This window comes from Scleropages formosus, chromosome 18 (genome assembly GCF_900964775.1).
Source record: "Scleropages formosus chromosome 18, fSclFor1.1, whole genome shotgun sequence".
NCBI classification, from domain to species: Eukaryota; Metazoa; Chordata; class Actinopteri; order Osteoglossiformes; family Osteoglossidae; genus Scleropages; species Scleropages formosus.
In genome coordinates this window covers 13,951,738-13,972,869 of record NC_041823.1, presented here as the reverse complement: position 1 = coordinate 13,972,869, position 21,132 = coordinate 13,951,738, and the positions used below count along the sequence as shown (strand labels likewise).

At 46.0% G+C, this 21,132-nt stretch overlaps 1 protein-coding gene across 4 annotated transcripts in view; it reads left to right on the top strand.

The window, feature by feature from the left end:
• gabbr1a (gamma-aminobutyric acid (GABA) B receptor, 1a) overlaps positions 1-21,132 on the top strand; it is a 55,553-nt gene that overhangs the window by 24,910 nt on the left and 9,511 nt on the right. For all 4 annotated transcript variants that reach the window (XM_018740733.2, XM_018740731.2, XM_018740734.2 and 1 more), the window contains 9 exons: positions 10,079-10,239; positions 14,092-14,226; positions 15,402-15,572; positions 15,795-15,896; positions 16,950-17,015; positions 17,139-17,330; positions 18,402-18,647; positions 18,948-19,011; positions 20,173-20,250. In XM_018740733.2, the coding sequence (XP_018596249.1) occupies positions 10,079-10,239; positions 14,092-14,226; positions 15,402-15,572; positions 15,795-15,896; positions 16,950-17,015; positions 17,139-17,330; positions 18,402-18,647; positions 18,948-19,011; positions 20,173-20,250 (1,215 nt within the window). The remainder of the gene's footprint in view (positions 1-10,078; positions 10,240-14,091; positions 14,227-15,401; positions 15,573-15,794; positions 15,897-16,949; positions 17,016-17,138; positions 17,331-18,401; positions 18,648-18,947; positions 19,012-20,172; positions 20,251-21,132) is intronic.

The following is a 21,132-nucleotide window of genomic DNA, read 5'->3' as shown; positions in this document are numbered from 1 at the left end:
GGTGGTTCACGTTCCCTGACTAGAAAGACAGTAAGACTGTACAGGCGAATCCCATCGTGTTCACGGAAGACGGGCGTATGATTAGGGCAATCAAGGTTGTAGATGGTAAGGAGACGTGAGACAGGGAGCTCCTGCAGGGAGACGAGCTGTTGTATGGGCTGCACTTGGACGATGGGAAAGACCTGGCTGAAGTACAGACCCCGAGTTGAGCGTAGGGCCCCAGGAGGCTGCGGGACAATCACTTATGCAAAACGTTATATGGAGCTCAATTAAGTCATACATCCTGCGCAAATTGGGCTGCTCATTCCCCGAAGACCGTATGATTTTTCAGGAGCGCGGTGAATACGGGCTGTGGATTAACACCGCACGCTAATAACGGCACATTGTATACGAGGGCATTGGTGTTCTTATTGCGCTGCGGGGAACAGAGCCTCGTACAGCTTAACGGTTGCCTTTCCAACAGCACTTTAGTTCTTCTGTACCAAGTACGGATGAAACTCAGCACTGCATAGCTTAAGATGTTTGGCAAGAATACATACAAAGTGAACTGTGTTCATTTCTTTAAATAGCAGAGTTTAGAATATTTCACACGCAATCCTGTTGTATTCTGAGAAGTATGTTTGGCAAGAGAGTGTGACTCGATGGTATGACTGCTGGTCATGTAGCTTTTTCTGGTCCAAATTATCTTTTTATGTTCACATGTGGAATTGAAGTAAACCACAGAAGCAAAATGTACTGTCTATTAAAATGAGACTTTATGTAAATTGTGGAATATTTGGAATGACTAACAATGAGAGTGACTAAAAGACTAAGTGAAATGCAAAAAATATTATAAGATATATAACTCAAAATGCGACATGTTGGCGCAGCAGGTGCTGCGGTTTCCTCGCGGCACCTGGCCTGCTCAGCTAAAGGTTCAAATCCAGCTCAGCCTGTGCGCAGTTTGCACGTTCTCGTCGCGTTTGCGTGGGTTTCCTCCCACGGTACAGACGTGTGCTTCAGTTTAGCCGCCGACTGTAAATTCCTCGTAGTGTGTGAATGTGTATGGGTGGCCACCCTGCAATGGACTGGCGTCCCATCCAAGCAGTGCCTTGCTCAGCCTCGTACCTTGCGTTCTCTGGATCGCCGCAAACCCGCTCTGGGCAAGCAGTTGGTGACAGTGAGTGAGTGAGTGAGTGAGTGAGTGAGTGAGTGAGTGAGGGAGGGTAACTGTAAACCTAGAGAGATCCTATTTAGAGACCTTAATGCAGTATATTTTAGCACACTACGATAACGCTCCTTGAATTTCCAATATATTTCTTAGTGAGACTGGCTTGAAGAAGATCTGTTTATACTTCCAGAAGACACTCTTTGCGGAGAGGAGCATCCTGGAGAGATTCCTCATCATTTCGAGGTGCTCTCGGGTCACCGGCTACCGCAGGGCTTGGCAACAAAACCGCTGTTCAACACACGTCTCGGCTCGAGCGGCTGTTTGCGAGAAGAGGTCGCGCCGCCGCCGCTGCTGCTGCTGCTGCTGCTGCTGCTGATGCTGATGCTGGAGCAAAGCGATGCTAAATGCAGACTCACTGCAGGCCACAGCTCACCGCAGGACATGCGTCACTGGCTCCCGACGGAGGGGTCCCGCAGGGGCTGATCCGAAGCCCACCTCTGCGATACGCCACCCTCCACCATTATGTCTGAAGGTGGGGAGCCACATATAATGGGTGGACGGATTTTCATCTGACGTTTCGCTGTTTGAGAGACACAAAACACGCCGCACACTCTGCAACATGTTTCCACATGGGGGCAATGTTACATTTTACATAAACGATCGCAGCCTGCCGCGAACGGCAAGTAACAGCGTGACCTTGTAAAACAGCTGTAAGATAGGTGTTAAAAATGTGCTATTCTTTGCAGGAAGTCATTTTTTCACGCTTCTCAAAATACAACAGGGTTCCATGCAAAAATGTTGTGCGTTTTATTTCAAGAAGCAACAATCGTTCACTATTAGGGCACATAATCCTGCTCAATTTATGAATTTTCCTGCTTAGGAAAACATAAACGTAGATGGCCAAATATAATTTTGAGTTTTCTTTATTCGCTATATGATCATTTGCATTAACGTATAGTATAGGCGAATGTTTCTCACCACTTGGTTGCCGAGTTAAAAATGGGAAAAGACACGAACATCGTGGTCTTTCTATGCACTCAAGTTGCTCACAACATCAGCAACCTTGTTTGTAACTGAATGCGAAGCAATTTTTAGAACAGTGTAGGCCTGATGAGGAGTCGGTAAATGCATCAGTGACGGTCGTTGCAGTTAGAGCAACATTACGTGACATCCTGAGCTCTTCGTTCACAGGCGTGTTGGACGTTCAGGCTGCGTTGAGGCGTCCGGTGAAGATAATCGTTCATTGCAGTGTCTGTATTTAACACTTTTCTCCCAGGTTGACGCACACCGTGGCGTCGCGCTGCAGGATTAGCGAGGTGAATTAGGCAGTCCTGCTAACCTGTTACCGCGATCGTTATTTCACACCATTAGCCCCTAACACCCGGCACCGACGCTCGCCACATTTCATAGCATTGCTTCATGCGCGTGGAAAGCTTCTGCACTTATCTACTGAATAAAAACGTACGGTGCGAGTAGCTCCTCGGCAGATTTGCGCAAACCTTTGGTGTATTTGCATCCGTTGAATCATATTCTTCGTACATCTTTGCGATTCTCCTGAACGGCTGGATACACAATGAAATTGAGATCAGTCTTAGAGGCTTTTGTTCACAGGTCGTCCCGCAGTGTCGGTCGGTATAGTTCACATCCATTGAGGTGCGTATCCAAAGTGCGCGTTCTTGCGCTCCGCGTTTGATCGGTCCTTTTCGCCTTCTATAAATCGCGAAACGCTGTGAAGAAGATCAGGTGTGAGGGCAAATGTTTTGCTAATACGCTGCCGCACACCTCATTTTACACCACAAAGACTCAATTATCTCATTGTCTGGGAATTACAGTTCCGCCTCAAGAGAAACGCTTGCATGAAGGAGACAAGAAAAAGGAGGAGTAGAAATCTGTGGCTTCAAACCCAGAGACACTGAAAGCTTTTTGCCATGAATTTGTAGTTACATCTATAAAAAAATCATGCTGCAGATGAAATATACCAGCAAAAACCTTCAACATGTCCTCAGCAAGAATTATACATATTATAAAAACTTTACAGCGATCATAAATAAAAGCTTTGTCTTTTCCCCTCACTAACTGTGTTGGACTGTCTATGCTTAGGGTGGAATGATGATTTAAAATAATGAAGAAATTTAGTTCAAAAATGTTTTTATATGCATCTCGAACAGCTGCTCAACCGGAGCGTGTGCATTATACAGCTGGGTGCTGTAATGTCCCCACCACATGATTCCGCATCCCTCATTTCGTACGCTGCATGTTTCACACTCGCTCTCTGTGCATCGCGCCACCGAGGAAGCAGGGCCTCTTGATGTGGCATCACCTCCCACTTACTGCAATCTCAGCAGAGAGAGCCTACTTAGCCTCTGTGTACTGTGTGTGTGTGTGTGTGTGTGTGTGGGCTGACTCCAGTTAAAACACAGTGCAGTCCTGGCTGCCATCGAGCAGACACTTTCTCGGTGAGCATCTCAGAGTAGAATGCGGTAGTCATGGTTTACCCAGAACCAGGAAAGACTTGTATTCCAGGGCAGAAGCTATGTGTTTGCCATCTGTGTGTGATGTGTGTGAAATCACACACACACACACACACACACACACACACACACACACACATTTTCAGAACCGCTTATCCCATACGGGGTCACGGGGAACCAGAGCCTACCCGGCAACACAGGGCGTAAGGCCAGAGGGGGAGTGGACACACCCAGGACGGGACGCCAGTCCGTCGCAAGGCACCCCAAGCGGGACTCAAACCCCAGACCCACTAGACAGCAGGACTGTGGTCCAACCCACTGCGCCACTGCGCCACTGCACCCCCTTCGTGTGTGAAATCACTGTTCACTTATTAAATCTGATCTTTGCTTTTATCCTACCTGCTCAGATTAAATAAATCAAGGGTGATCTCTCTCAATGTCTTGCTCAAACACACACGCACATTATTATGCAAAATATTCTTCTGACCTTATTTCCCTAACTTTATTTAGGCTATAAATTAATGCTCTATCTGTGATAAGTTGCATTTATTGTATTGTAGTTTATTTGAACTATTGTAGTTTATTCAAGGTTCGGTGAATGGCCTCTACTTATTTTTAAGCTTGGACTGTCGCAAATCAGTTTTATTTTTTCATGCGAACAATAATTTGACCACTGGCAAAGCATTTTTTAATTATGCTGTTTATAAAAAACATGTTTTATTTTGCATTTGTTGTGTTACATGACAAATAAAATCCGTTAGGCTGGGGAGTGATTCTGTCGTAACCATTGTTTAGAAGTTTGGTTTTTCACCTTGGGGTGCCTTGCGGCGGACTGGCGTCCCGTCCTGGGTGTGTCCCCTCCCCCTCCGGCCTTATGCCCTGTGTTGCCGGGTTGGCTCCGGTTCCCGTGACCCCGTGTGGGACAAGCAGTTCAAAAAATGTGTGTGTGTGTACACTTTATAGCATTAAATATTTTATAGCATCTTTTGTGTAAAGCCCTCAAAGTGTTTAATTATTTGATAAAAACAGAAATACTATGATTTTTCCCAATGTATTACTTTGGACAGAAATATTTAAATTTAATCAGAAAGACAGCTTAATGTATTGAATGAACATTACATCATAAGACCCAGGAATGGCAGCTGAAGTGTTATGTGAAGCAAGTTGGACCCTCTCATAGGCAGTCTGGGAAATTAGAGTGCATTTGATCAAAGTGCTGCAAAGTACATTAACATTATTACATTGACAGAGAATCGGAGAGGGGGATGAGTGAGACGGGTGGGGGTTGGTAGTATGGTTGCAGAGTGACGGAGCGAGAGAGAGAGAGACGGAGTACGTTACCCCTGACTTTACTCTACTGAAGAAATGGATAATGTGGGACAAATAGGAAGAGGAGTTAGAAAAACGCAGAGAGCATATGCACCGGACTGTGTGTGGCTGCAGTGTTTGACTGATGTGTGAAATGTTCTCGGCTCTTTCAGGCCGCCTGTTTGTTGTGTAGGTGCACGGGCTGTCCCTTGTTCTTGACATCAAGAGCCAAAAAAGCCAGCGAATGAGGATTAATTGTTGCTGCGTCTCCCACATGTGCTTTATTGACGAAGGATGACGAAATTGTGAATGAGACACGACGAACTGTCTGCAAGGTGTTCGATGGTGTCAGCTTTGGGAAAAAAGTTCAAGACATCTTGAATGAAGAGCCTGAATAGGCAGACTTGTATTTGCAGACGACGCAATGCACGGGTTTTAGCTCAAAGCAAAACAAAACTTGTGGAAATTCGCATGCAGACTGCAAATATCTTGTACGAGGGAAATATCGAAAATGGCTCTTCGGTGGACTGTGCCTTCCAGAAACAGATTGCTCTGCTTCAGCTCCCGCAGCAGCTGCCGGCACTGCTAATGTAGTGAGCGTGTAGCACTAGGCGCTGAACCTCTGCTGGCTTCAAAAGGATGACCGAGTGAGAGGGGTCATCCTGCAGCACATCCGTAACAATCAACACATAGCAGGAGAACAAAAGCCCAAGGACTTGCTGTCCCTTGAATGACCCTTAAGGAGCCCTCTATGACCTGTGACCCAGGAGACTAAGTTCAATGATAAGACTGGAAGATGTATAATTAGGGGGTCACGGTGGCGCAGCGGGTTGCACCGGGTCCTGCTCTCCGGTGGCTCTGGGGTTTGAGTCCCGCTTGGGGTGCCTTGCGGCGGACTGGCGTCCCGTCCTGGGTGTGTCCCCTCCCCCTCCGGCCTTACGCCCTGTGTTACCGGGTTGGCTCCGGTTCGCCGTGACCCCACTTGAGACAAGCGGTTCAGAAAATGTGTGTGATGTATAATTACATTAAGACTCGAGGCCCAGAGTTTAGAGTGTGACACTGTGGTTGACAGAGTTCAATTTCACACACCCCCCACTAGGCTGAAGTAAGAACCATGGGACAAAGCTAACAGTAGCCCGCTGATCACATGAGTGGTGCTTTTTCCTCTGTATTTTCTGTAGGGTTTTTCTTCTCCTAAAGTCTCTGTGGGAACCAGCAGGTGGAAAAGGCTGTCAGCCTTTTTAGATTCCACCCTGAATACGAAGGAGCACTGTCCGTGGTGCTAATTTTGCGCCCGATAGCAACGATGTTGATCGGACAGCCTCTCGGTGCAAAAAACACACACATTTCCCAAAATGCCGTGGGTCCTCGCATTCAGTTAGAAAGCTAAAGTGAAGTAACAGCATAGCATTATTTGAAGATTATGCTATGGCTTTTGTTCTCTCCCGGCTGTGGTGTCTTCCGGGAGGATAATACTTAAGTGCACATGACACATTTTAAGAAATGGTCTGAAAACCATTTGGACAAAGCAGCGTGTTTTTCAAAGCCCCCGTGACCAGACTGAAATGTAATGGATGGTAAAGGGATTTTTGCAGGAAAGTTCCACACTACATGTGGCATTAAACTGTGAAGTCTCAGCTCAGTGTTTTCTCTCTGCACTTCTACGTATTGAATCGCTGGTAGACACTTTATCAGTTTAACTTGGCACAAAATCCGGGACTTATTCTGAATGAGGGGCGGTGTGCTTTGATTAGTGGACGAGCTGTTAAAAAAAGAAAATAGAGCAGAGGGCAGCTTAGAGGAACAGGCTGCTTAAACAGCAGGTATGCCAGTTGAACAGGACCCGGTGAAATTTCACACTCCAGTTCACTAAAGAAGTACGTTCCAGATTCTCCTCAACACAGCCAGTTTTGATGATTCCCTATGCAACCCTTATGAAACATTAAAGCGGCACCATTCTCAGCCAATGGCTGTCATGTCAAATGCACAGTATCATGCGTTTTTTTACTTCTGCTGCTTCTCGTGTAAAACAGTAGTGTTGCTACATAGCATCAGTGTATTTTGTGTATAAATTTCATAACATGTGCAACCTGACTCTGCAGCAGCACCAATCCAGAGATATATTGTCTATGTACTGCGTAATCTTTCCGATGGCTGGAGCTGAGAATGCAGATAACCTGTTTCATGATATATTCCGGCAAAACGGGGAGGTTGATTAAACCATGGATGAAGTAAAGCTTGAGAGGAAGACAATTGCTGGCTCAGACACAAGAATATGACCATGGGGATGAAACTGTAGGATGCTTTGGCCCCAGTCCTGTGGTTAATTATGTAAATGAAACATTTTGTTGAAGCACATCTGATTTCCATCCTTTCTATAAATTGTGATCAAGAAACAAGTTACAGAAGGAGTGGTGCTGTCTTTTTCCCTCACAAATGTAGGACGAGTGCTCTCGTTTCATCAGCCAAGACAGGCTCCGAGGAAGAGACCAAATGGCCTTTTTACTCATGGAAAAATTATATACCAGTACACTGGCTTATGGGAAAGATCAACTAAAAATGTTATACCAGTATACCCCTCCTATGCGAAGGAGTGACTAAACATGCACTTTTTAGAATGACAGATACACAAGACAGGAGCATAGCGGTAATAATAGGATCCCCCGAAAAAGAAGCTCAGCTAATATTGGGAGTAAAAGTACAGCCATAGAAAACTGTGATCACTGAGATAGAAAACCATTGGTGTGAGCCCATCAGATTGCACATGCATAATTTAAACATGCATGACACACATTTTCTTTTACCAGACACCCATCCTTTCATTTACCGATCAATGTGGGACCTTCACATCGCACCTTGCTTTTAACACACGATTCCCAATCCGACCCAAAGGAAACCGAGGACTGAAGGGAAGCTGACAAACATTTAGCCAGTTTCCCTGTATGGTTGAATGGGTTGTTTTGAAATAACATTTACCTGTTGGGATATCCCTACAGGGGGTCTCTTCCAACCTTTCCTTCTAGGGAGAATAAATCACATGCGCGCGCGCACACACACACACACACACACACACACACACACTGACGCACCCCTACAGCCCCACCCAAAACACTTTAACTCGCAGGCATTTTGTGAAGGGAAGACAAAATATTGTTTCTGACACTTTACTACATCCATGTAGTAAAACAGACGGAAAGGATGAATAGTAACAAGAGCTTTTTACTCAGTCTGGGGTACAGGGTGTGTAGGTAGGGTGGTCCTGTGGGATTGCGGGCAAGGAAAAGTGATGGGGACAGTTTGGGACAGGGAGTAAAAACACCCCCCCCCCCCCCCCCCCATTGCGACTCTGCACGCTGGAGGAGGTGGACTGACGGTAAAACCTGGGGAAATGAGGTACAGGACTGCGAATGCGGAGCGCATTTTGAGGCGGACAGTTGGGGAGAGACGAAACAAACAGTCCATGATCTCCATCCATCCCTCTCTCCTCCTTCCTTCCTCCCTCCCTCCCTCTCTCTCTCTCTCTCACACACACACACACAAACACAGCCACACGCGCACCGGAGCCTTCCTCTCCTCACACACTCGCTGTGCGCTGCAGCGAACGACAGGACACGCAGTTTTGTACCCCAGACTCAGTGCTTCTCCACCTCGGGCGGGTTCCTTCGGCTTCGTCCGCTTTTGCCTCGCTCTCCTCCGGACGCCGGGCGGGAGGGATTATAAACTGCGAGCGGGGATCCTGCGCTCCGACCTCCGTCTCCGTCTCCTCTCCTCTCTCGCTCGCTCGCTCGCGCACTCAGCCGCGCTACCGCACAACCGCGGACGGGAGGACAGTAGCGCTCGAGTCGCAGCATGAATCCTAAGCAGGAGCGGCTGCCTTATTAAAAATCATGACGCGAGATGCTCCGCTCGGTCCGCTCTCCAACTTGATGATTATATGAATGTTCCGAGCGGTCATGACATGGGGGGGGTCGGGCAGCATCGCTGCCGGCTTTGAAGTGTGAGTAAAGTGCGAGCAAAGCTGGGAGCGCGGCGGAGGGGACAGGTGAGGTGTGGACTGGAGGCTAAGCTCGCTTCTCGCCCCGCGTCCCCCGTCCCGCGTCCCTCTCCGCTCCCGTCCAGCCTCCGCGGACGCGCCGCTACCCGGCGGAGTCGCCGCGGCGCCGCCGCGCGCTCCACCCGCGCAACCGTCACGAGGCGAGCAGGACAGGAGCTCGCGCCGCCGCTCGGACGTGTCGCCTGTCGCCGCGCGGCCCCGAAAGGGTTAAGGAGCAGCGGACTCTTTTCTTAATGCGCGCGTGGAAAAGGATCAGATTATTACACACATCGAAGCTGAAGTTGGCTCGCGCGCTGCTGCTGTCAAGCGGCACCGCGTAGATCGATACTGCGCTCCAATCCCGCCGCGTCTTGACCTTTCAGCCTGAGCTCCTTCCTTCCTTCCTGCGGGAAGAAGTCCAGCTGATTGATTGCAGTTGATCGATTAGTGATAGGCAGCGCCGGCGATCAGTGTCAGTCAGTGTCACCCTTTGCCCGTCGGCTGTGTTCGCGGTTGTGTTTGTGTCGGCCGTTCTAACACGTGTTGAACACACACCCTTGGCTTGGGGACACACACACTTTGAATTCGCAGCGCTCACCAGACCGAACAGATGCGCGTACGACGTGATCGGCTACCCAAGCGCTTTAAGTGTTGTGTTTATGTGCACAAATGAATCCTGATTATTACACCAAGTCATTTAAGCGTTTTTCAGAGGACAGATTAGAACTACCATAGCATTTGTAACGTTTTATACAAGTTTTGTACAACTGTGTTTCAAACTATAGTAGTGTACATACTGTAATGCTGGCACTTAGGGAAATGTAGGTAGATGACTGTTTTCTTTAAACGCAGAAAGGTATATTTCCTTTAACACACCTTGGTTCAAAGTAACCTCTTCGGAGCGCCGCTCTTACTCGTTTCGTACATAGTTTCGTAGTTGGCGTAGCTTCGGTAACAAGGCGCTAATTCTGGACTGTCCCAAACCTTGAAGACCCATGGGAAAGATGGCAGTGCTGGGCCGGTGTCTACGGAGAGGTGTCCACTTCTGGGGCCATCAGAGGCTGTTCTTCACTGCCGTCTCCTTCCTTCTCCTCTCCTGGTCCTGCCCATCCTCAGGCAAAAAGAAACTCTACATCGGTGCCCTGTTCCCCATGAGCGGCGGCTGGCCGGGCGGACAAGCGTGTCTCCCATCAGCTCAGATGGCTTTGGAGCTGGTCAACAAGAGGACTGACATTTTACCAGATTATGAGCTGGAGATGATATACTATGACAGTAAGGTGAGTGCCCTCACTGCTCCAGAAGTTCCGTCACTGCTTCTCATGGACTTACTTTGCAGCAAATGACAAATCAAGTAATGAACTAAAATGAATGGACCTCTAAGAATTTCCAAGGATTTAAACATGAATATGGGCATTTGCATGACCTTGCTCCATGAGTTGCTTAGATTGTCTTGTGTGTTTATGTCTCAGTTACTGAACTGTTGGTTGATGTGTTGTCACATATCATTTTGAACCACGGCATTGTGACTCTCAAACCCTGTTTAGCTTTCAGGAGGATTAGTGTTTTGACGTTGACGTTGTCATCATCCTCATGTGCTGTCGGAATATAGATCTGATCACTGCTTTACTAATATTGTCATTGGCATTAATCTATGTTCCGTTCTTCTGTTAAACCATCAGACTAATATTCCCATTTGTGTAATGAGCACATGTTCTTTTCCAAAGTGTGTTACATAGTTTACAGCGGAACTCGTGATATAGGTATAGTGGATTTTAGTTATACAGTCTGTTTTCGGTTAAGTGTTTAAAGTCTCAAGTGAGTGTTTTGCCTCACCACCTCAGTAACACAGAGACTGACAGTAATAGTGTATTTCTTGATCTTAATCAATCAAACTACTTCACATGCACATATACAGAAATACACATTTTTTGCACCATCACTTCTTATTTAATTTCCTTTAAAAAGTGTTTCAATCAATTGGAAAAATCACAAATAAATAGTAATTCGGGAAGCCCGTTTTACAAGAAAATCTAAAAGTAATGATCGATGCTTTCCTTAATTAACACCAGAATAGTACCGTAGAGCATATTCAGCGGGAGGCCTGTACGGGAACGCTGAGCGCTGCCTTTCTCAGAGGATGCTGGTGCACTCTTTTGCACGTTCTCCTGCACTCCCACCATTTTCTCACTTGTACACCGAGTTCAGTTCTTCTAAATCACCATCATTTCTGCACTCCGCCTCCTTCTACCTTCCTACGCAGTCACAGTGGAGCGCAGCAGGGCATGCATACATACAAGTGAAGAAATAGTTAACTGCATTGTGCTTTTTTGGTAAGAGCTTTGTTCCGATTGGTTTAAATGGTTCTGCATTGGAACCCCACTTCAAAGCAAGGGGGAGCACGGGTTGGCATGGCAACAGTTGCCAATGCATTCGCAGTTGAAACAAACATCTATTTACACTTCAGATTCGAAATAAAACGTACCCGATTGCGGAAAGATCGAGTCTGTGATTAGACAAGCATTATTAATGCCTTGGTCCTGTGGTCCAGTAGAATTACATCAACTTTTTAGGGAGCATAAATCCCATGTGTTGTGCTTACACAGCAAACACAAGATTATAGTTATTTTTATGCCTTACTTTACTCTCATCATCAGACAAGTATGGATATCATTTTTGAAAGTCTTCACAATTTCCCGTTAACAGTTTTGTGTTTTGGGGATTCTGCAGACCTGACAAGTATTGTCAATTAGGTCTGATATCCATTTGCTGCTTATTTCTTGCTGTCTTTCAGATTTGTTCAAACTGACATTTACAGTTCTTCCACTTTCCTTACAGGGCATATAGTGTAAATATGCTTGATTTTACTAACTAGCCATCTGGCTAGCGATCTCTTTTTACCTTCATGTATACATTTAGTTGCTATAGGGACATCTGTTGCTGCAGTGTTGCTTTTGAAATGGAAAAAAACTGGTTATCAAATTCTTTCAAACCTTTAATTTCATCTCTTTTGTGGTATAGTAATATAATGTACATGCATTTGTTTGTCTAGCAATAAAAGCGTTGAACGCATTCAGATACAATTTGTATGATAAGAAATTAAGCTCGTTTAAATCACTTATCATTTTCTCTACGCAATGCTGTTATGACTGTTTACAAAGCTCCTGAACCGCAGACATACTGAGCTTCTCTTGACTGTTACCATGGCTGTATCAAAGCTGACAGCAAACTTTGATCAATTATTAACTGAGACAGAGAGATGGAGGGGAGCGAGAGAGAGACTTGTGAGATATATGTATTTTTTCCGCTTTAAACTGGCTGTGGGTACACGTTCACGTGGTCTGACCTCAAATCAATCGTCAAGTACAGTCATACCCTGAAATATATCATCTGTTTAGATGGATTTGTATTGTTTTTGTCTGAATCATACCGTTACCTTTCGGAGTATTTGAACAAACTCAAACTGCATGTATTACTGAGATATGAGGGACGTTTGCCCTGTTTCCACCATAAGTCATCCTGTCTCGGTACTTGTTTTGAAATCGTACGTTCCAGGGTTATTTTTTACTTCTCTGCTAGAGACAGTTATTGAATTTGACACATTCGCAGAGTCTGGAGCAGCCTTGGCTGTCACTTTTGCTGATTTCCATGTAATTTCCGGTAAGGAGAGCCAATGGCCATTTCCCCGTGTATCCAAGTGTTCAAAACACGGTCACGCATGTCATCACGGGTATGTTAGAGTCTGCGTGCATCCGCTGTGGATTAGCCAGGAAAAGATGTCCATGAAAATAAGTGACAGTTGGAAGAATTTCATTGTTGAATCTGCGTTCTACCGAACCGTTTTTACAAGATTAAATCCATTTGGAACTTGGAAACAGAAGTCTCCCCCTCACCTCTGAATCATCATTCATGCGTCAAAGTCTATTGGATCCAGACAGATTCAAGCGTTTAAAGATGGTTTTGCTGGAGGTTAAGATTCCGACCTAGAAGCAATCATTTTAACGTGACTTGACTCCGCGGTTATGATGTTTATGAGATGTTCTTGGCGAGCTGTCAGCAGTAGACACTTCTCATAAGTCGTGCAGTTTTATTAATGACCCAGGCAGGTGTAAGTGAAGGGGCACACAATGCAGATGGTACATCTCCTAGCGTGCTTATAAGAGGGAATGATATTTATCCAGCTGGGTTGGACACCTGTTCACTTCAGATTGTCATAGGCAAGACTGCTCAGGTGGGCAAAAAGTTCACGGTGTTATTTGTGTAGACCATGGGTATGAATGGTATGAGTTAAACAGTCGGTGTGGTTGTGCTCCCTGAGAAGCAGCCAGTCTACCTTATGGCTACCACTGCAACCCATACCAAGTCCATCTTTGGAATGCCAAACCATTTCTGTCCTTACTGTTGAAATGTTTTTTTGTGATTTTTTTTTTGTTTTGTTTTGAATGATTGTTGATTATGGGGAGTGCGGTGGCGCAGTGGGTTGGACCACAGTCCTGCTCTCCGGTGGGTCTGGGGTTCGAGTCCCGCTTGGGGTGCCTTGTGACGGACTGGCGTCCCGTCCTGGGTGTGTCCCCTCCCCTTCTGGCCTTACGCCCTGTGTTACCGGGTAGGCTCCGGTTCCCCGTGACCCCGTATGGGTCAAGCGGTTCTGAAAATGTGTGTGTGTGTGTGATTGTTGATTTTCAAAGCTTAGCCTTCCCAGTTATCCATAAAATGATTGCTCTTTACTGTTCTGTACTGTTTCAGAGCAGGTCTTGTTTTTCCCGTACTTTGCACTTTTGAGATGCTGGGACGTCAAGCAGTCTTTTTAATACATGTGCAAGATGATCTGCTCTCTGATAATGAAACATGTAGTTGGTGAACATGTACATGTGCTTATCTGCGCTCTTTATTTATGCCGCATGGTGTTCCTCATTCTGTTGCTCCTGGTGTCTGGTGTCACGTTTTTTTTCCGCCAATTTACTAGAGCAGAATTGGTAGCATTTTCGAGGCCATACTCAGTTTCATACTTTGATGGTGCTCTGGAGAGAGTTAGTCCACTGAAGCATTTGAAATCCTAGTTGGACTTGGACTGACCTCATTTTCCAGAAATTCCAGTTTAGCGCTCACCTCTCTCCTTGCCCCTGTGTCAGTGTGATCCAGGTGAGGCCACCAAGCTGCTGTATGACCTGCTCTACACGGAGCCCATCAAGATAGTTCTGATGCCCGGCTGTAGCTCTGTGTCCACGCTGGTAGCCGAGGCTGCGCGGATGTGGAACCTCATCGTGGTATGTGTGCTTCTTTTTATCCCTTTCGTCTTTCTCGTATCTCTTAGGGTCTGACTCCAACACTATATCCCGCTGACATCTCCGTACTACATCTCAGGAGCATCAGTGGTGCAGTTTAAGCAATACACACACATTGTCTGAAACCGCTTGTCCCAAGCGGGGTTGCGGCAAGCCGGAGACTAACCCGGCAACGCAGGGCATAAGGCTGGAGGGGGAGGGGACGCCAGTCCATCACAAGGCACCCCAAGTGGGACTCAACCCCTAGAGCCACCAGAGAGCAGGCACAGGCCAAACCTGCTGCACCACCCTGCCCCCTCAGTTTAAGCAATACTTTTTCTTATTCATAGTTTTCAATGGCTGTTACAGTTTTAAAACATTTCTCCGGTTTTGCTTGTTATGATGTTTCATTAGCAGTAATTTGCAAGGAGAAAGGACATGTTCAGAACATTTTCTAAAATTGCTCTTCTGTATCTGGGACTCCAAAACTTGGCATAACTGGGTCACCAGTGGGGTTTAGAGGCTTCAAGCAGGGTTGCACTGTGGCTCATAAGGAGCTTTGCCGTGCCCTTCCCCAACAGCCTGTATCACCCCGGCTCACTTTGCTCCTTCCTGCCAGCACAGTGCATCTACTCCCTCTTCAATCGCTCTAAAAGCCACCTTCGTCCTTAGCCGCTCGCCAGCGTTTGCAGTAAATCTGTTGTGCCACATTGATTATCAGTCGCTGTAAGTCACTCGTATGTCTGTGATTTGATAACGGTAATTTGTCGTTTCTCATCCGGTGTCCTTGATGTAGTTTAAGGACGCTTGAGGCTTGATGTGATTAAAGGACACCTAGAGAATAGGGGATGTGTGTTTGTTTAGCTCCATTTAATCTAATTCCCGTGTCTTGCTATTATGTGCGAGAACATAAGGTCAAGTATAAATCCAGTTTCACGGACTAGAAGGAAGCCTCCACGGAAAATATGTAAGACCGAGCAGTGGTGGGTGGGAAGGCAGGTAAGAATAGCTGATGCGTCTGCTGAGCTCTGTCGTGTCCACTAACAAGTAAAAATGGTTATACAAAATGGTCCGTTTTGAAACGTAACTCATGGTGAACAAAAGCTCTCTTAAAAAGCTGTCCAGCAGCACAAATGCGCTGAAGTGCCTTTTGCTCGCTCCCTCTCCACCTCCCTCAGCTGTCCTACGGCTCCAGCTCTCCAGCCCTGTCCAACCGGCAGCGCTTCCCCACCTTCTTCCGCACCCACCCGTCCGCCACGCTCCACAACCCCACCCGCGTGCAGCTCTTCCAGAAGTGGAAGTGGACCAAGATCGCCACCATCCAGCAGACCACGGAGGTCTTCACATCGGTCAGTGCCTCTCTCCCCAGGGAGCGTGCTTCATTGGGCTCTTTCCGTTATTGGACGTGCCCCGCTCGCTCATTGTGCATGCCGCGTGCAGCGCAGCTCGCCGTTGAGTTTTAATGCAGGTGGGGTGCAGTCAGCCAGTTTTATGCAGCGTCCGCCCTCTCTATCCGTCTCTTCAGCCGTCGTGTACGTCAGTCTCTCTCGTTCCCTCCCTGTCTATCGTAGACTCTGGACGATCTGGAGCAGAGGGTGAAGGAGGCTGGCATAGAGATTAGTGTGAGGCAGAGCTTCCTCACTGACCCTGCTGTGGCTGTCAAGAACCTCAAGGTAATTTAATGGTAAAATCCATCCATGTTGTTTGGGAGCAGCAGTCACAACAGCGTCCAATTACTTAGCGGATAACAAGAACACTTGAACCCAAGACAGAGGCTTTTTAAATTTCAGTGTAGCATTGCTACAGACAGACAGTTTAATAAGAACCTTTGACATTTATCCAATACGATGGAATTTTAATGTCCGCCCTTACCATTTGATCAGCTATTGTTCAGTTATTGATTTAAAAAAGGGCAGTGCTGCTTATATGACCGAATTAACCTGTGTTCCGAGTATTGTCTATGATTCATGAGTTCAGACACCGAGCACTAGTCCCTAAAAAAGACATTTTAAGTACCTTAGTACCTCGTACATCTTGACCAAAGACATCCTTCTGGAAGCGTGTTGATAAAAATAAGAGAATCTGCGTCATGGGAAAAAAAGGAAGCTATACATCCTTCCCAGCACATAATCCCACACTGCTGTGGTGTTTCAAGTTAGATAAGATGTGAGCGCCGCTTTCATCATGTGGACTTGTGTAGGTACCCTGGCATTCTCTGCAGTTGCTATCTATCTATCTATCTATCTATCTATCTATCTATCTATCTATCTATCTATCTATCTATCTTCATTGCACTTCCAGTCATTTGTGTGATCAGCCTGCATGTAAAAGAAGATATGCAATACGAGGTACAGTGCACCGGGCAGCGGGTGCCGTGGTGGGTACAGTCATCCCCGTACACTTGAAGAGCACTGTTTCAGACTCCTGCTCCTGGGCTTGTACCCCTAAGCAAGGTGCTCTCCATGATCTGCTTCAGTAGAAGCACCCAACTGTATAGACGGGTAAATTGTTGAAAGTGCATTACTACACAGACCTCATACTGTAAGGTGGTCTGGGGAAAGATGTTAGCTAAATGAATAAATAATAACTAAGCTCAGTTCATACAGGTATTTCTCCAGTGATCTAGAAGCTGGAGTTGACCTTTGAGGTGTACTTGTAATGTCTTTGTATCTTGAGCCTGGCTCCTGTCGTACTCATCGCGTTCTTCCTGCATGCTCACTGCTCAGCGTCAGGATGCCCGCATCATTGTTGGACTCTTCTATGAAACGGAAGCTAGGAAAGTCTTCTGTGAGGTTAGTTGTTTCCTCAGTTCCGCAAGTGTAATTTTAGTATGTAAACACAGTTGCCAGTTCGTATGCAAAGATGACGCACGCATTAAGCCCACGTTAAATGTTTTCATCCCCAACTCTTTGCAGGTTTTTAAGGAAAAGCTGTACGGGAAGAAATATGTGTGGTTTCTCATCGGCTGGTATGCTGACAACTGGTTCAAGATCAAAGATCCGTCCATTGACTGCTCGGTGGAGAACATGACGGAGGCGGTCGAGGGGCACGTCACCACCGAGATTGTCATGCTGAATCCAGAAACTGTCCGCGGAGCCTCTAACCTGGTGACACATCTCATTCCTGTCCGGCTTACCCTAAAATTCCCTCGGCGTTAGACTGCGTCCCGCGCCGCGCATCCAGATAATTCCCTTCAGCGAAACGCTAGTCAAGGTCACTTTTAATCAAACCAGCTGTTGTAATGTCACAGTTTGGCACCTGTGTGTGATGTGCTGGCCGTTCCGCTGATTTGTTGTTCCTGTTTTGTAGACTGGGGGGAAACCAGGTTGGTAAGGGAGGCATCGAAACTAGAATCTGCTTGTTTTTTCTGTTAATTAGCTGACATTTCTGTATGTCATAGAGCGCAGCGACTCACTGCCTTGTGACAGTATAAAGCGTTCCGAACAAGCGCAGGCTCCCAGCTTCCCAAAGAGTAATTGTTCGTGCCGTGGCTTAATACCGACAGGACATGGGGTACATTGTGAAAAATGAAGATGCAGGGAACAGTTATGTGTTTAAATTGAATCACAGAAGCGCTGATGGCTTTCGTAGCTCACCCAGAAGGACCACTCAGTGTCGCATTTTTGTGTCGGGCTCCTCGGGGTTTATTTTAATTTCTGTGCTGTAAAGGAGCCAGATAAACAAGTCCATCATGGGGCCGTTAATCCAGTTTGTTTTTGTAACGCAGCGCTCCCTTTAGTGGCTTTAGCATTGTTCTATATCGTTATTACATCGTTCCTTAGATAGCTTTTTATTTAATGGGGGATATCAGCTAATGGAGCCATTTGAAGAGGCATAGCATATTCCAAGGTTAAAAAATATTTACCTATTACTTTCTTGACTTGTTACATAGTTCTGTTTAAAACCAGTAACATGTGAATTGCATAGATTATCATGGGTCTAATAGCTTATTGCTCTTTAAAACAGGTAAATGGCGCTTTGTTAGATTGCTTTTCCTGACACATATTTTACATCCGTGTGCTTTTAGGGAAAAAATACTTGTTATTGGATTTTACCGGACAGAGAAGATAAAGTATCGGTTGGCTAATTAGAGATTAAAAGTCGGACAAGAGTATCTGAAAAATCAGCGTTGAGCTAATTCAAAACTTATTTTTCATCGCAACCTCGTCTCCGCGCAGACGTCTCAAGAGTTCCTGGCGCAACTGATGTCTCGGCTTGGCGGGAAGAACCCTGAGGAGACGGGAGGGTTCCAGGAGGCACCTTTAGCCTACGACGCGGTGTGGGCCCTGGCCTTAGCCCTCAACAAGACCGTGGGTGCCCTGAAGGCCAAAGGCCGGCGGCTCGAGGACTTCAATTACAACAACCAGGATATCACAGCTGAGATTTACAGGGCTCTCAATACGAGCTCCTTCGAGGGAGTATCTGTGAGTCACGCATGCTGGGTTGGGCTAAGCAACACGGTGCGCCGCGTGCACACACGCCGAAGAGCACTGAACAGTAGTGCACAACTGATAGAGGAGAAGTGTGACACAAATACAGTGACTCATTTGACACTATAGTGTGTACGCGTACTTATATGTGTACATATATATATGTGTGTGTGTGTGTGTGTGTAAATATAAATATATATTACACCTGGAGGATGAGAGATGCTGATGTACCACACTCTACTTTTTATTCCCCTAATGCTTGAGAGAGTTAATCACAAAATCTCTTTTTCTCAGGGTCATGTGGTGTTTGACGCCCAGGGATCCAGAATGGCCTGGACTCTCATTGAGCAACTTCAAGGTACTCCCCGCTTCTTTCTTAGTGCCTGTTGGTATACCTGTAGCAAAGTAAAAGAGGTAACAAATAATAAATGGCTCAAAAAGGAACATTTTGGTATTCGTCCAGGACCCCGTGGCCCCAGATGATAAACTACCTCCAAGTTAGTTTGTCTTTTGGAGTGTGGGACTGCAAGATGTGAAATATTCCATTCTCCATGTCCTGCAGGCCTTCTGCTTAACACTCACTGCATAGAGGTAGATTGGAGTTTAGGTCCTGAAGTAGTTCTGCTCCTGTCCGGGGGATATTGCCAATTATTTTCACGGAAATTGGGATCAGCTCTGAACCAATAAAATGTTTCACCTCAGAGTCAACCCATTAATTCGTCTGAAATTGATATTGACGTGCGCATAGCCACTAAACACAGCTTTCAACATGGAAGGATAAAAAAAGTCAAGCGGAGTAGGTGTTGGAGGTGTGTGCATGCTTTTATAAGCGTCGATAACTGACCCCGATAACCGCAGCGCAATTCGGGTTCACCCAGTGGGACACCTGGGGCAGAGGGGAGATGGACGGAAGTATAAATTGCTCAGAGAAAACAAAGGCATTGATTTGTGCTCCTCTGAAGAGCTGATAACCTTTTCAGGAATGTGCATCGAGTGACTTATGGCAGGTCCCAGTGGCAGGTGACAATACTGTGGTCACTTCTGGAAAGATGGAGACAAAACCACACAGGACACATAGGACAGCATAGTGATTTGGAAACAGAACTTGAGCGAAACTTGTCTCTTCAGGTGACTCAGAGGGGCTGTGTCCCTATGTTGACATGGTACCTGAGCCAACCCATACATCTCCTGGGATGAAACTGTCCGCTGAATAAAATTCTCTAATGTAAACACATTTTAGCCCAGTAAAAAAAAAAATAAATAAAGAACTGAAAGTGAGGGGCTCTGGGATACTACTGGATGAAAGATAATGAAACCAGCTCTTTTGAATTTTTTATCTGGAAGAAATCTTATTAAAAAAGAGTTGACCTTTGTTTCAACTCTGGCTGGATGGCTTTGCAGAGCCCTATTTCGTACGCCCTGCTTTCTGTCTCCTGCCTTTCTAAGCGTCCAGCACTTTATGTGGTAATTTATAAGTGCGTGTCTGCATTAACCCATATTTTTTTGTATGTCTTTGCAGGAGGGAGCTATAAGAAGATTGGATACTATGACAGCACTAAAGGGAACCTCTCCTGGTACGGCAATGACAAGTGGATAGGTGAGGACGGCATATCGCTGACGTCCAGTCATTCTGTTTGTCTCCAGCTCAACGTTTGTCTTACCGTCCCCGTGTCATCATAGACACGGTCGGAATCCGTCACTTTTATACTCTCTTTGATTTGGTAATCTTTATAATAAGCAAGAAATGTGGAGGGGCAATAAAAGCTCTATTTATTAATATCTTATTGTAAATTTTCTCAGTTCTTATGTGTCAGGTTCCAGCTCCTATTATCCATGTCTAAGGGAACTGTGGATCTGTTTCCTCTCTTTTAAACATTTTTAATGTATTCTTCACACATCAGAGCATGGTCATCGGTCCTACAGATGCCTGACATCCTGTCAAGACTTTTTAACTTAATGCTTAAATTTTTTTCCGCTTTAGTTGTGTTTCTTTGATTTGCAGTCCATTTATTTCACTAGTTCCAGCAGGAAGCTTCTTGAAATGGTGTTTTCGTTCCCTGCATATTGCTTGACACTTACGCAAACTGTTCTAATTTGGGAATGGTAATTATTTCCATTTTGAACTAACTACATATCCGTGTTAGAAGTGTTGCTGCCTTCTTCCTGTCTTTTTAACCATTCCCTTTCCTCCTTTTACATTCATCGTTGTGAATTCGGTGGAATTTTGAACTGCTGGCTTTGTTCCACGTTAATAACAGATAAGCACAGCAATTACGAGCACAGAAAACCACGACAACATAGTGGCACGGTGCAAATAATAATAAAAAATGTTTTAAAAGTTAGTGCTGCGCTTCCTCCTGCCCTGAGAACAGGGAAACACACACACACTTCCAGAACCGCTTGTCCCATACGGGGTCACGGGAAACCGGAGCCTACCTGGCAACACAGGGCGTAAGGTCGAAGGGGGAGGGGACACACC